At 43.7% G+C, this 15,853-nt stretch overlaps 1 protein-coding gene across 19 annotated transcripts in view; it reads left to right on the forward strand.

The window, feature by feature from the left end:
- Positions 1-12,443, forward strand: part of MFSD11 (major facilitator superfamily domain containing 11) — a 38,990-nt gene extending 26,547 nt beyond the window's left edge. For 15 of the 19 annotated variants that reach the window (XR_012426199.1, XM_074020641.1, XM_015437827.4 and 12 more), the window contains 5 exons: positions 973-1,038; positions 3,057-3,182; positions 8,615-8,789; positions 10,131-10,266; positions 11,906-12,443. Coding sequence is in view for 17 of the 19 variants with exons in the window: in XM_074020641.1 (XP_073876742.1) it covers positions 973-1,038; positions 3,057-3,182; positions 8,615-8,789; positions 10,131-10,266; positions 11,906-12,070 (668 nt within the window). In the remaining 2 variants the exon portion in view is untranslated. The remainder of the gene's footprint in view (positions 1-972; positions 1,039-3,056; positions 3,183-8,614; positions 8,790-10,130; positions 10,267-11,905) is intronic. The other 4 variants (XR_012426200.1, XM_074020633.1, XM_074020634.1 and 1 more) reach the window with 1 other exon arrangement.
- The last annotated feature ends 3,410 nt before the right edge of the window (positions 12,444-15,853 follow it).

Genomic DNA, 15,853 nt, shown 5'->3' on the forward strand with positions numbered 1-15,853 from the left:
TGTCTCAAAACAAACAAACAAACAAAAACTAAATAAATAAATAAAGTAAAATGAACATGCTTTGCTAGTGCAGTTTTTTAAGTTAAAAGTATTGTTTTAAACTTTGCACTGGTCGTGTATTTTTTTCCTGGAAATACTTGAAAGTGATTGGTCAAAAATGTCTTCTTATATTTATTCTTAGTATAGTTCAGTGAAATTAGAGAAAAAAGTATCCTTTCTTACATATGCAGAGATTTAGGACAGTGTTTGTGATTTAGGTAAGTTTCGTGGCCAGCAGATAAATCACAATTAAAATCTGGATCCACTGTTAGTTTTGTGTACTAGAGTAGTGGTCCTTAAATTATGAAATGTGAATAGGTTCCAAAAAAGTCAGGTAAATGCAGAGTTTTTAGAAATGCATTATCCATTGCAGATTTCAACTAAATAAACAGTGTAAAAAACAAACACTAAAGTGACTAGAAACAAATATGCACAACGCAAGTTTCAGCCCTCAGTGCTACAGAGTCAGAATCTTGGGAAGTGGTGCCCAGCTTCTGTATGGCCAAAAACCTGCCCTGTGATTCTGATCTTGAGTCCAACCTTAAAGCTGCTCCGTGATAATTCTTTAGGGAAGTCAGTGCTTTGCTGATTGTTGGTTGTCTCAAGAGCCTAACAGTTAATCATGCCTTTTGAAGTACTTTGTTGTTTTGTTTGATTCTATTTTTTTCCCTCCTTTTCATGTTTTTGTTATACGAGCTGGAAAATGTGCTGAGGAAATGCAACTGTAGAATATATTTAAGCACTTGAAATAAGCATTTTATTTATAGGGCAAATTTAGTGCATGCCTTAAGCATTTTAATCTGAAACTTCTATCCCAAAGTGTTCGTTTACTGGCATTATTGACAAGGGGTGTTTTGGTTGAAGGACTGTTTTAGAATGTTTGTTTTATTAACTAAAATCGAATTAAGTACTGTTAAATTTTTTTCTTTACAGAAAAGTCTTTTAAGTTATGTGTCACCAAGGAGATGCTCCTTCTTAGTATCACAACTGCTTATACAGGTAATGGAATTGCTGTTCTTGTTTTCTCTTGCTTCATAATGATAATAAGGGGTTGAAGACAATAGCCACGTTATTATTTCTCACAATTCTGTGCATTGACTGGGCTCAGTGAATGGTTCTTCTCATGGTGTCACTTGGGGTCTCTTGTGGCTGGTTTCCTTCACATGTCGCCTTCACTGTGGTCAGATGAAAGGCTGAGTATCTCTCTTTTTGTGTAGTCTCAGAGCTGCTCTCCATCTACACGACCCCCTCTATAAGATCACCTTGTGACCCGGCAGTATAGCCAGACACCTTAGTTAATGGACTGATGGCTCCAAAAAAGGCAATGGGAAAGAATACCAGACTTTCTTAAAGCTCAGGCTGCAGTCTAGCCCAACATCACTTCTAGTGGATTCTGTTGGTGACAGCAAATCACAGGGTTGGCCCAAATTCAATGTGGAAGGATTCTGCACAAGGTTCAGAAAAACCAGGACACATGGCTCATTGGGACCAGTGGTTTTAGGGCAACACAGAGCACTACAGAAAATAACCATGAAGAAATCTGTAACTTTATATGGATTAAAATCATTTCTGGACAGGTGTAGTGGCTCATGCCTGTAATCCCAGCACTTTGGGAGGCTGAGGTGGGTGGATTGCTTGAGCCCAGGAGTTCAAGACCAGCCTGGGCAACATGGTGAAACCCCATATCTACTAAAAATACAAAAAATTAGCCAAGTGTGGTGGTGCATGCCTGTAGCCCCGGCCACTCAGGAGGCCGAGATCAGAGGATCACCTGAGCTCAGGAAGTCAAGGTTGCATGATCTGAGATAGCACCACTATACTCCAGCCTGGGCCACGGGAGTAAGACCTCTGTCTCAAAAAATTAAAAAAATAAATAAAATAAAAATAATTTCTAATGAAATAGAAGCATGTCATAATGTGGTATGATAACAGGTGGAGTACCCGTAAGTCAAGAATGATAAGGAAATTTGTTTTCTTTTAAAAAATGCTGTAATTTGCTCTTTTCCTTTTATGTGCAACATATTTTTAGGTGAAATAGAATAAACATTAAACATCTTTAACAGTTAAGGTTTTGTAGCATTAGGGAATCAAGGTCCCCTACTGATTTACTCTAATTTTTTAATCTTAGGAATTTTCTTTTCCTAGAAAAAAGGGTTTAATTAAAACATTATGGTGCTTTTAAGACACATTGTATAGTATGTATTGGCTTTCCATTACAGTGTGAATATAATCCAATAGGGGCCGGGCACAGTGGCTCATGTCTGTAATCCCAGCACTTTGGGAGGCTGAGGTGGGCAGATCACGTGGGGTCAGGAGTTCGAGACCAGCCTGGCCAACACGGTGAAATGCCTAAAAATGGAAAAATTACCCTGGTGTGGTGGTGCACGCCTGTAATCCCGGCTACTTGGGAGGCTGAGGCAGGGAGAATTGCTTGAACCTGGGAGGCAGAGGTTGCAGTAAGCTGAGATAGTGCCACTATACTCCAGCCTGGGCAACAGAGTGAGACCCTCTCTCAGAAAAAAATAGGAATGTTCGTGTTTCTTTGGAAAGCTACTAACAAGGTTAATGAGCACGTTAGTCTTCACTATTACAAAGTTACGTTAATTATCACCTCTGCCCATCTCCACCTTTATGGAGAGTGATAGGTTTTAACATAAGGATATCTGTTCATTTGAGTTATATACTTTTATCTGAAATATATGGCAGATGCCATCTTGTGGTATCTTAATTTTAGCTGCTATAACAAATTTCCATAGACTGTGTGGCTTAAACAACAGACATTTATTTCTCACAGTTCCGGAGGACACAAACATTTAGTCCATAGCATGAAGCTAATTCCATTTCATCAGTTACATCACATCAAATTATGCTCTGCTTGGGGATTAATATTTCAGTCTCTATGAGTTTTGTTTTGTGTGTTTTACTACTCAAGTATTCTTTTGTCAGATACTACTAGATGGGAAGATAAACAAAAATGTGAATGTATAAATTACATCTTTTTTTTTTTTTAACTGAAGGTCTGGAATTAACTTTCTTCTCTGGTGTATATGGAACCTGTATTGGTGCTATAAATAAATTTGGAGCAGAAGAGAAAAGCCTTATTGGACTTTCTGGCATTTTCATCGGCATTGGAGAAATTTTAGGTTGGTTTTTAAAAAAAAGCATTAGCATTAAAAATATTGGTTTATTATGGGTAAAATAGAAATTTTAAGTGCCCCTCACCGTTGTCCTTGAATTTCTGTTTTTTTCTACTTATTTTTACCCAAACATGTATGTTTTTATTTTTCTATTATTGCTATTCTTCTTTTTTTGAGACGGAGTGTCACTCTGTCGCCTAGGCTAGAGTTGGATTGCAGTGGCGCGATCTCGGCTCACTGTAAGCTCTGCCTCCCAGGTTCATGCCATTCTCCTGCCTCAGCCTCCCAAGTAGCTGGGACTACAGGTGCCTGCCACCATGCCCGGCTAATTTTGTTTTTGTATTTTAAGTAGAAACGGGGTTTCGCCGTGTTAGCCAGGATGGTCTCTATCTCCTGACCTCGTGATCTGCCCTCCTCGGCCTCCCAGAGTACTGGGATTACAGGCGTGAGCCACCGCTCCCGGCCTATTACTGCTATTCTAATATGACTAAATTATGAAACATTTGCAAAATAATTCACAGATGGAAACCCTGTGTTAGAAAACACACAGTGTCTCCCCACTTTTCCTCTTAAAATATTTAGAATGTCTTGGAATTCCTGACTCTGATTCTCTGATTCCCTGACACCAACTGGGTGTCCAACAGCTCAGTCCTGTTCTAACACTTAACTATCCAGAGTTAGCGTCAGATTCCACAGGTTTAAGGGTTCAGTCCTACAGACAGACAGACAGACAGTCATGGGTCCATAGGCCTCTCAGGCACATCTCTCTGACTTGGGTACAAATTTGGAGGTTCCCACAGCCCTCTTCCCCCTTCAGGTTTGATAATTTCCTAGAGCAACTCACAGAACTCAGGAAAATGCTCTCCTGACTATTAGAGTTTATTATAAAGGATACAGATGAGCAGCCTGATGAGGAGGTGCAAAGGGTGGGGTCTGAAAGGGTCCCTAAGTGCAGGAGCCTCTGTCTCCATGGATTTTGGGTTCACCACTCCGGAAGCTCCTCTAACCCTTTTTAGGGGGATTTATGCAGATCCTGTTACATAGGCATGATTGATTAAATCATTGGCCACATGGCCTGGTGCAGTGGCTCATGCACTTTGGGAGGCCAAGGTAGGAGGATTGCTTGAGCCCAGGAGTTCGAGACCAGCCTGGACAACATAAGGAGACCCTGTCTCTTAACAACAACAACAAAAAACAATCATTGGCCATTGGTGATTGATGTAATCTCCAGCCTTCCCTCCCTGAAGGGGGAGTGAAAGGGGCCTAGAAGTTCCAGCGCTTAGGGCTTGGTCTTTCTGGGAACCAGCCCCATCCTGAAGCTCTATCCCAGGCCAACCCCTCTGTCCCCAAGAGTTGCCCCCTTAACATAAACTTTGGTATGATTGAAAGTGGCTCCTTCTGAATAACTAATGTCCCTCATATCACTGAGGAAATTCCAGACCTTTTAGGATTTCTGTGCCAAGAACTAGCAGCAAAAACCAAATAAATATTTTTATTATGCTCCACTAGTTACTCTTATTCAACAAAGATTTGTTCAGCACTTGCAGTATATTGAATATTGTGTTAGATATGAGGAACTTCAACAAAGATTTATTGTAATCTGTCATGTCAACAAAACAGACAAAAACACCTGCCCACGTAGAGCTTATATGCTACTCAGGAAGAACACAGACAATAAAAACAGAAGACTTTGCATGTCAGGCAGTGGTAAGCACCGTGGGTCAAGTGGACTTTGGAGGGTTTGTTTGTTTTTGTTTTTTGGTCCCTGCCTTATTGCCAACACCTGGAGCAGGACAAGGTCTATATTATTGGGCATCCAGTAGATGAGTTAAATGTGTTGAATGAATAATGAGAACATGGTTTCAGCAGAACTTAGTCACCGGTTGCATGGCGGGGTGAGGAGAGTTGTCTAGAATGATGACCAGGTTGATGAGAGTAACCTGGGCAGAGAAAATGCTGTAGGAGATGGGGTTTGGGGAGATCTGCTGAGTGGGATTTTGAACACCTCTAAGTACCAGAGAGGCACCCAAATAGAGAAGTGTCCAGTGGGAAATGCAGGCTGATGCTCAGGAGGGACTCGTGGGCCGGAGACTGATGTTGGGAGTTAAGGGTATATAAATGGCAGACGAAGCTTAGCCATGGTGAGTCGGTGCAGGGTAGTCTGTCTGGTAAGTGCTTGTTTAGTGTCTGCCTGTAGACCACCTGGGAAGAAACTCACTTTCTGTAGGCTGCCTGCCTTTTTGAAAAAATAATTTCAAATTGATAAGAAATTGCAAAAATAGGCCAGGTGCAGTGCTCACACCTGTAATCCTAGAGCTTTGGGAAGCTGAGGTGGGCAGATTGCTTGAGCTCAGGAGTTTGAGACCAACCTGGGCAACATGGCAAAACCCCATCTCTACAAAAAAAGTACAAAAATTAGCCAGGTGTAGTGGCGTATTCCTGTAGTCCCAGCTACTTGGGAGGCTGAAATGGGAGGTTGCAGTGAGCCCAGATCACACCACTGCACTCCAGCCTGGGCGACAGAGCAAGACTTTGTCTCAAAAAAGTCAAAAAACCAAAACAAAAAAAGAAATTGCAAAAATAAGAATAGTGCAAAGAACATCTGAATATCCTTTAACAGGATTCACCTATTGTTAACACTTTCCCTTCTTTACTTTTTCTTTTTTTTTTTAAAGACAGAGTCTTGCTCTGTCACCCAGGCTAGAGTACAGTGGCTCGGTCTCGGCTCACGGCAACCTTCGCCTCCCGGGTTCAAGCAATTCTCCTGCCTCAGCCTCCCAAGTAGCTGGGACTACAGGCACCCGCCACCACACCTGGCTAATTTTTGTATTTGTGGTAGAGATGGGGTTTCACCATGTTGGCCAGGCTGGTCTTGATCTCCTGACCTCTTGATCCACCCACCTTGGCCTCCCAAAGTGCTGGGATTACAGCCATGAGCCACCGCGCCCGGCCCTCCTGTCAGTATTTTTGAGCTTTGTTCTTAGATGTAGTTCATTTCATTGAAAACAGCGTACCTTTTAAGATTTGTTGGGCAAGACTGCAGCATTACTCAGTCTAGGGCCAATTATTTCCTGCTTCTAAGGGAAGACCCTTCTGTGTGCTCCACCCAGTTCCTGTGAATCATAAGCTTTTAAGTGGCTGGTGGGCCAGACACTATACCCAGCCGAGGGCGGAGCCCTAGTACCACTAATCCTCTTGGCTGGTTCTTTCCCTGGCTTCTGCTAATTTGCTCCCTTTATGTGCTGATCAGTCCTCAGCTGAAGAGTCGGGGACTGTCTGCAGCTCTCTGGAATTGTTTTTCTGTGTCGCTCTCCTTTCTGATACCGTTGTCTGTGAACTCTAGTTACCCTGATATCCCTAGATTCACATCCCCGTCTCTTCAATCCATGGAGGCTGCTGGGCTCCGCCTGGGTTCTTTCTCCCTCTGTTGCCTACTCTTTTTTTTTTTTTTTTTTTTTTTGAGACGGAGTCTCGCTCTGTCGCCCAGGCTGGAGTACAGTGGCCGGATCTCAGCTCACTGCAAGCTCCGCCTCCCGGGTTCACGCCATTCTCCTGCCTCAGCCTCCGGAATAGCTGGGACTACAGGCGCCCGCCACCTCGCCCGGCTAATTTTTTGTATTTTTTAGTAGAGACGGGGTTTCACCGTGTTAGCCAGGATGGTCTCGATCTCCTGACCTCGTGATCCACCCGTCTCGGCCTCCCAAAGTGCTGGGATTACAGGCTTGAGCCACCGCGCCCGGCCTGTTGCCTACTCTTGAGAGGAACTGCCAAATATTTTCCGGAGTGGCTGTACCAGCAATGTATGAGTGGTTCCGTTTTTCTGAATCCTTGCCAGCATTTGGTGTTATCACTATTTTTGATGTTAGCGATTGTGATAGATGTGTAGTTATGTTTCATTGTGGTTTTACTTTCTTTAATGGGTAATGATGTTGAACATCTTTTAATGTGTTTATTTATCCTCTTTATATCTCCTTTGGTGACATGTATGTGCATATCTTTTGCCCATTTTCTAGGCAGGGTTTTTTTGTTTTGTTTTGTTTTTGCTGCTCACCTTCACTTTTTAATTTTTTTTTTTTCCCCCAGACGGAGTCTCGCTCGGTTGCCAGGCTGGAGTGCAGTGGCGCAATCTTGGCTCACTGAGTTCAAGCGATTCTCCTGCCTCAGCCTCCTGAGTGGCTGGGACTACAGGCGCATGCCACCACGCCCAGCTAATTTTTATATTTTTAGTAGAGGCAAGGTTTCACCATGTTGGTCAGGCTGGTCTCGATCTCTTGACCTCATGATCTGCCCACCTTGGCCTCCCAAAGTGCTGGGATTACAGGCATGAGCCACTGCGCCCAGCAACTTTTTTCATTTTTAAAATTTTTTTTATTTTTTTAAGACAGTCTCACTGTGGCGTCCATGCTGGAGTGCAATGGCGTGATCTCGGTTCACTGCAACCTCTGCCCCCCGGGTTCAAGTGATTCTCCTGCCTCCACCTCTTAAGTAGCTGGGACTACAGGCATGTGCCACCACACCTGGCTAATTTTTGTATTTTTAGTAGAGACAGGGTTTCACCATGTTGGCCAGGCAGGTCTCGAACTCCTGACCTCAGGTGATCTGCCCGCCTTGGCCTCCCAAAGTGCTGGGATTACAGGTGTGAGCTACCACACCTGGCCCACTTTTTAAAATATATATACAATGTTTTCTTTATTTTTTTATAAAAGAGTCTTGCTGTGTTGCTGAGGCTGGTTTGGAACTCCTGGCCTCAAGCAGTTCTCCTACCTTGGCCTCCCAAAATGCTGGGATTACAGGCATGAGACCCTGCACCCAGCCATCCTTCACTTTTGATATATAGGTTTGCTGGTATAGATTTATGGGGTAGAAATCACTTAAAAATTGTAAAGGTCATGCCCCATAGTCGTCTTCCTTTCAGTTACAGAGTTCTTCCCTTCTCACTGTTGAGGACTCTCCTGTCAGCTCTTGAGACATCCTTAGCTGTTCTGGCTGCTGAGTCTTCCAAGGCCTCTCCGACTCCTCTTCGGAGCTCACACATAATTCTCAGAATCCATAATGACTGCCTTTCAGTGTGATACCTTGGCTTGTTTGGCTATGATTACAACAAAAACATGGTCATAATGACAAGTTGTGTCCTTATTTTATTTCTGTTATAAGCTACAGGTCAAAGGGGATAGCTTGCGGGGTACAATAATTCACAGAGAAGAAATACAAGAATGTTCCTGAATAGAAATGCAAGTCATTTTGATACCTTACTTTTTTGTTCTAATCGTTGATGCTTGGTCATCATTATCATTGTCTGCAAGTGCTGAGGTGTTGGATTTTTTGAAGAAATTTAACAAGTGAGAATGTTTATTCCTTGGCTCCTTGGTGGATAGCTCAGGCCTGGGTGTGTAATGTTTCAGCAATGTTAGTGATGTTTCTGCCGTCTTGACTTGTAGGTGGAAGCCTCTTCGGCCTGCTGAGCAAGAACAATCGTTTTGGTAGAAATCCAGTTGTGCTGTTGGGCATCCTGGTGCACTTTATAGCTTTTTATCTAATATTTCTCAACATGCCTGGAGATGCCCCGATTGCTCCTGTTAAAGGAACTGACAGCAGTGCTTACATCAAATCCAGGTATAGTGGCTGTCATTTCTCTAGTCACTTGAGGACGGGTGGGAGGTAACGGATGGCTAGATATTGAAAGTGGAGCAGTTAATCCTCTTCAGAGAGCCTGGTGTCTCTCTAAGGTCATCTGTCAAGTGTTCATGGAGTCAGACTGAGTTTAAATAGGAATCCTTAGAGAATCCTAAGTTATTTTTGTAATGGTTGGTTTTAACCTCTTCCCCCACTAAATGTTTTTCTTGATCCTTGAAGGAGCACATGAGTATCTGATTTGAATTTTTTATCTCTGCTTCTTGAGCAGTGAAATATCCAGATATTAGGGCCTGGAGGAAGATCAAAGAGGAGCGAGGGAAAACCTGGCAACTGGGGAGGCCATTCAGTCCTTCCAGAGCAGTTTATATAACGTTTGAGGATATTGGTTTAGTACACTCAACTCTCAAGTTCATTATAAATGCAGACATTTGTGTCCAGCTCCACAAATCCAAGGGGAGCCCAGCCCACAAAACTATACAAACTGAGTATGTCGCATCTGAAAATCTGAAATCCAACATGCTCCAAAATCCGAAACTTTTCGAGGGCCAACATGATGCTCAAAGGGAGGTGCTTATTAGAACATTTCAGATTACAGATTATCAGATTAAAATTACCTAACTGGTCAGTATAATGCAGGTGTTCCAAAACCTGAAAAGAAGATTTGAAACACTTCTGGTCTTGATAAGGGATACTCAACCTGCGTTTTCTTCACAAATGGGTGAGACCAGAGTTTGTTAGAATGTAAAGGTGTGTGCATTTGAGCACAAATTCTTACCTTATAAATTCTAGTCTTTATTTATTTATTTATTTATTTATTTATTTATTTATTATCTTTTTTGAGACAGAGTCCCACTCTGTCTGCAAGCCTAGAATGCAAGTGGCGTGATCTCCACTCACTGCAACCTCCGCCTCTGAGGTTCAAGCAATTCTGGTGCCTCAGCCTCCTGAGGTGGCGCGATCTCCACTCACTGCAACTTCCGCCTCCGGGGTTCAAGTGATTCTTCTGCCTCAGCCTCCCGAGTAGTTGGCATTACAGGCACGCGCCACTATGCTCAGCTAATTTTTGTATTTTTAGTAGAGGTGGGGTTTTGCCATCTTGGCCAGGCTGGTCTCTAACTCCTGTCCTCAAGTGATCTGCCCACCTCAGCCTCCCAAAGTGCTGGGATTCCAGGCATGAGCCACAGCGCCAGCTTTGTCTTTATTTTTGTTTCATAGGATTTAAAACTTGCAGGTAGAATGCTTTTGTGGGTGGGTTGCTTGTATATTTTAAATGGCTCTAGCAGATATTGCTCATACTAAATTGATTTTTGTTTTCTTCAGCAAAGAAGTTGCCATTCTCTGCAGTTTTCTGTTGGGCCTTGGAGACAGCTGCTTTAATACCCAGCTGCTTAGTATCTTGGGCTTTCTGTATTCTGAAGACAGTGCCCCAGCATTTGCCATCTTCAAGTTTGTTCAGGTAACCTCTTCAGATTGCGACTGTGTTTGACGTAGGGCTCTTTCCTTTGTGTATTACCTTGTTTTTCTTGGTTATTTGTATCGTGGTTTTAATTTTTATTTCCTTTTATTTTTTTTGATAGAGTCTCTCTCTGTCACTCAGGCTGGAGTGCAGTAGCGCAATCTTGACTCCCTGCATTCTCCGCCTTCCAGGTTCAAGCAATTCTCCTGCCTTAACCTCCCTAGTAGCTGAGATTACAGGCACACACCACCACGCCTGGCTAATTTTTGTGTTTTTTTTTTTCTTTTTAGCAGAGGTGGGGTTTCACCATGTTGATCAGGCTGGTCTTGAACTTCTGACCTCAGGTGATCCACCCGCCTTGGCCTGCCAAAGTGCTGGGGATTATATGTGTGAGCCACTGCACCTGGCCTGTTTTTTTTTTTTTTTTTTAAAACAAAGTCGGCCGGGCACCACGGCTCAAGCCTGTAATCCCAGCACTTTGGGAGGCCAAGGCGGGCAGATCACAAGGTCACAAGATTGAGACCATCCTGGCTAATATGGTGAAACCTCATCTCTACTAAAAATATAAAAAAAATTAGCTGGGCGTGGTGGCACGTGCCTGTAGTCCCAGCTACTCGGATGGCTGAGGCAGGAGAATGGTGTGAACCCAGGAGGTGGAGCTTGCAGTGAGCTGAGATCAAGCTACTGCACTTCAGCCTGGATGACAGAGCGAGACTCCGTCTCAAAAAAAAAAAAAAAAAAAGACAGTCTCACTCTGTAGTCCAGACTGGAGTGCAGTGGCACGATCTTGGCTCAGTGCAATCTCTGCCTCCCAAGTAGCTGGGATTACAGGCATGCACTACCACGTTCAGCTAAGTTTTTATATTTTTGGTAGAGATGAGGTTTCGCCATTTGGGCCAGGCTGGTCGTAAACTACTGGCCTCAAGTAATCCGCCCGCTTGGGCCCTGCAAAGTCCTGGGATTATAAACATGAGCCACCGCCCTGGCTAGATTGTGTTTCTTATTTTATTTTATTTTATTTTTTTTGTTTCTTCTTTTTTTTTCTTTTTTTTTTGCTTTTGTCTTATGTTTTTTAAACAAAAGTTGGGGATTTAAAAGGATTTTTGAATAGAATTAGGAAGCCATGAGCAGTAAGATTTTTTGTGTAACAGATTTTACATTCTGGTCTCTATGGCTCTGATTAGAGATTTCCTTCCTTAGATACCAGAATTCTATTCACTTGTAATACAGACAAGTGTATTTCTTACTCTGTACATTCTTGTTACTCCAATTTTCCACAAAATGCTGTTTTTTTTCATTTTATTTTATTTTATAGAGATGGGGTCTTGCCATGTTGTGCAGGCTGGTCTTGAACTTCCGGGCTCAAGCATTTCTCCCACCTTGGCCTCCCAAAGTGTTGGGTGGCATGAACCACCACACCTGGCCAAAATGCTGTTTTAAATACCAGGGATTGTAGCAGGAATTTATGGTGCATGTTTGTGAGTCAGTGACTGAGGAAGTCATACCTAGATGCAGAAAGAATAGAAAGCACTGCCAGTTCCAGGTGTCCTTGGGGCCGGATAGGAGTGGGGCTAGGGGCTAATTGTGGCTCAGCATGGCCCCCGGTGTGCCTGTTGTGATTTGTTTTGTTTGTTCTTAGTCTATTTGCGCAGCCGTGGCATTTTTCTACAGCAACTACCTTCTTCTTCACTGGCAACTCCTGGTCATGGTGATATTTGGGTTTTTTGGAACAATTTCGTTCTTCACTGTGGAATGGGAAGCTGCCGCCTTTGTAGCCCGCGGCTCTGACTACCGAAGTATCTGATCTGGTGTCCATGAGGGGACACGTGTGACCTCAGAAACACAGCTGGACACAGAGCTTGGTGGAAGAAGTCGCCTTTGATCTTCACTATATATTGGGTGATGTTCAGTATGGAAAATCAAGGGATTAAGACTGTTCAATCAGCCAGAGTTGGTGTTCAAGTTTACAGATATGAGTTATTTAAAGCAAGTGGAATAAGGGAAAGCTGTTCTGTCAACTGTAATTGTTCAAAGATGTTGTTTTTCATTTCATCTATCTCAATTCTTATAATCATGTTATAGAATGTACATGTTTTCTTTTCCCTCCTGCTCGTGTTGGAAGATCCTGCCTTGATTTAGAATACTAGGCCGTATGTCATATAAATATGTTTTCTGGCTATGGAGTATGTTTTGCTATGTAATCATGGGAAGCATATGTCACTCCTGATATGTGTTGGGGAATGACATTTAAATAAATAGCAAAGCTGGGTGATGTGGTGCACACTTATACTCCCAGCTGCTGGGGAGGCTGAGACAGAAGGATCACTTCAGCCCAGGAGTTTGAAGCTGAGACAGAAGGATCACTTCAGCCCAGCAGTTTGAGGCTGTAGTGAGCTATGATCACACCACTGCACTCCAGGCTGGGCAACAGAGTGAGACCCTGTCTTGAAAATAATAATAGGCCGGGCACAGTAGCTCATGCGTATAATCACAACACTTTGGGAGGCTGAGGTGGGTGGATCACCTTTGGTCAGGAGTTTGAGACCAGCCTGGCCAACATGGTGAAATCTCATCTCTACTAAAAATACAAAAATTTGTTGGGTTTGGTGGTGCATGCCTGTAATCCTAGCTACTAGGAAGGCTGAGGTAAGAGAATTCGCTTGTACCTGGGAGGCAGAGGTTGCAGTGAGCTGAGATCGTGCCATTGCACTCCAGCCTGGGTGACAAGAGCGAAACTCCATCTCAAAAGAAAAGAAAAGAAAAAAAAAACAGAAAAGAAAAGAATAATAATGATAATTTTTTAAAATAATGAAAAATAAGATGCTGAAATGAAATCTTGATTTTGAAAATATGTCTTCCTCTGTAAATATTTTGTTTGATAAGTTTTCTTACCTTGCAGCTCATAGCAAGGAGTGGCCAATTAAGTATTATGAAATAAGGTAAAAATTGTCTTAAGTCTTTTTTAAAATTTTTATTTATTTATTTATTTATTTATTTATTTATTTATTTAGAGACAGAGTCTCACTCTGTTTGCCCAGGCTAGAGTGCAGTGGCGCAATCTCAGCTCATTGCAACCTCTGCCTCCCGGGTTCAAGCAATTCTCGTGCTTCAGCCTCCCAGCTAGCTAGGATTACAGGTGGGTGCCACCACACCTGGCTAATTTTTAGTAGAGATGGTGTTTCACTATGTTGGCCAGGCTGGTCTCGAACTCCTGACCTCACAATCCACCTGCCTCCGCCTCCCAAAGTGCTGGGATTACAGGGGTGAGCCACCACGCCCGGTCCTTTAAGTCTTAAGAACAGGAATGTAACATCTATAACAACAAAAACATTGAAAAAGACAAATGTATTTACTGGGGGAGGACTTTTGCTAGCAATTTTCCTGGAAAGATGCAATGCAGAAACCCCCAAACAAACCTGGAGTGAGATCTGAGCTGTGTCATCAGGCCAATGTCACGCCATCATTTATGTGTCCCCCTCGATCAGTGCCAGTCTATCATCTTGTGTGCGGGAATGGAGCATAACTATTTGGGGAGATGTTGAAATGGAAGTGTTAGCTTCCCTCCATAAGAGTTCACTTAGGTCAGGCTTGGTGGCTCAAGCCTGTAATCCCAGTACTTTGGGAGGCCGAGACGGGCGGATCACGAGGTCAGGAGATTGAGACCATCCTGGCTAACACGGTGAAACCCCGTCTCTACTAAAAAATAAAAACTAGCCGGGCGAGGTGGCAGGCGCCTGTAGTCCCAGCTACTCGGGAGGCTGAGGCAGGAGAATGGCGGGAACCCGGGAGGCGGAGCTTGCAGTGAGCGGAGATCTGGCCACTGCACTCCAGCCTGGGCGACAGAGTGAGACTCCGTCTCAAAAAAAAAAAAAAAAGAGTTCACTTAATTTTTTTTTTTACATTGAAATCAAATCCAGAAACCGTAAAAATGTCCCATTTTAAAGTGTACATTCACAAGGTTGCATAACCACCACAATGATCTAATTTCAGGACATTTTATCACCCCAAAAAGCGGTTGCTGCCTGTCAGCAGTCATTCCTTCTCATCTGGCATGGCAACCACGAATCTACTTTCTGTCTCTATAGATTTGCCTATTCTGAACATTTCATGTAAATGAGAGAGCTCAGTTTTTTGATTTTTCAAAATCTTAGTAGAGACAGTCTCCCTATGTTGCTCAGGCTGATCTTGAACTCCTGGGCTTAAGTGATCCTCTCACCATGGCCTCCCAAAGTGCTGGGGGGATTATAAGCAAGAGCCACTGTACCTAGCAAGAGCTCACTTTTTTTTGTTGTTTTTTTGGCTGGGGTGTGTGTGTGTGTGTGTGTGTGTGTGTGAGTGTGTGTGTTTGTTTTTTGAGACAGCGTCTCACTCTGTCATCCAGGCTAGAGTGCAGTGGTGCAATCTCGGCTCACTGCAGCCTCCACCTCCCAGGTTCGATTCTCCTGTCTCAGCCTCCTGCGTATCTGGGATTACAGGCATGCGCCACCACACCTGGCTAATTTTTGTATTTTTAGTAGAGATGGGGTTTCACCATGTTGGTCAGGCTGGTCTCGAACTCCTGACCTCACGATCCACCTGCCTCAGCCTCCCAAAGTGCTGGGATTACAGGCATGAGCCACTGCACCCGGTGGTTCCAGATGTTGAAATTCTGGTTTTCCTTTTTGAAGTTGATATAACCTCCATTGGCTTAGTCGATCCTATATAAATAATTTACAAATGCCCTTTTAGACTTAAAAGTAGTGATTTATTATCTCTTTAAGCACATTATTTATCAAGGTGTATTAGTTTTCTAATGTGCCATAACAAATTACCCCAAAACGTAGCCACTTAAAATAACACACATCTATTTCATCACAGTTTCTGTGGGTCGGGAATCTGGGCATGGCTGAGCTGAGTCCTGGGCGCAGTGTCCCTCCAGGCTGCAGTGAAGGTGTGTTCCAGGCTTCCCTGGGGGAGGGCCTGCTTCTCTGCTCACTCATGTAGTTGTTGCAGGAGTCAGTTCCTCACAGGCTGTCAGGCCAAGGGTCTTGGTTTCCTATGGCTATTGGCTAAAGACTGCCCTCTGCCCTTCGTCTTGCTACGGAGTAGTCTTCAGGGCAGCCCACAACATGGCAGCTGTCTCCATCAAAGGACACAAGCAAGGACAGCCGGAGAGAGCAGAGCAGGACAAAAGCTGCAGTCTCTTATAACTTCATCACCGCTGCACTCTGTCTGTTCGGTGCCAGTCACTAGTTCCAGCCTATCCTCAGGGGAGGGCATTGGTGGGGAGCATCTTACAAGGCTGCCCACCTTGCCACCTGTCACAATGAGACTTACATGGAAGGTGACAACTGGGTCCTTTTTCCCAAGCCCTGCATTCTCCAGGCCCTTGTTCTGTTTGCTCATAATGGATCTGTACAATCCTGCTGGCAGAAGGAGGTGAAGCCACCTCTGTTAATGACACTGAGAATTTTAATCTGAGGAAGCCATGGCATCTTGTCACCCCTAGGATTCCTGGTGATTATTGTCAACAGGGAAAGGAAATGGAGTGAAGTGCTGTATGCAGTATGGCAGGAACGCAACTTTTCCTAGGTTGCCTCCTACTTGC

This window comes from Macaca fascicularis, chromosome 16 (genome assembly GCF_037993035.2).
Source record: "Macaca fascicularis isolate 582-1 chromosome 16, T2T-MFA8v1.1".
Lineage (NCBI taxonomy): Eukaryota > Metazoa > Chordata > Mammalia > Primates > Cercopithecidae > Macaca > Macaca fascicularis.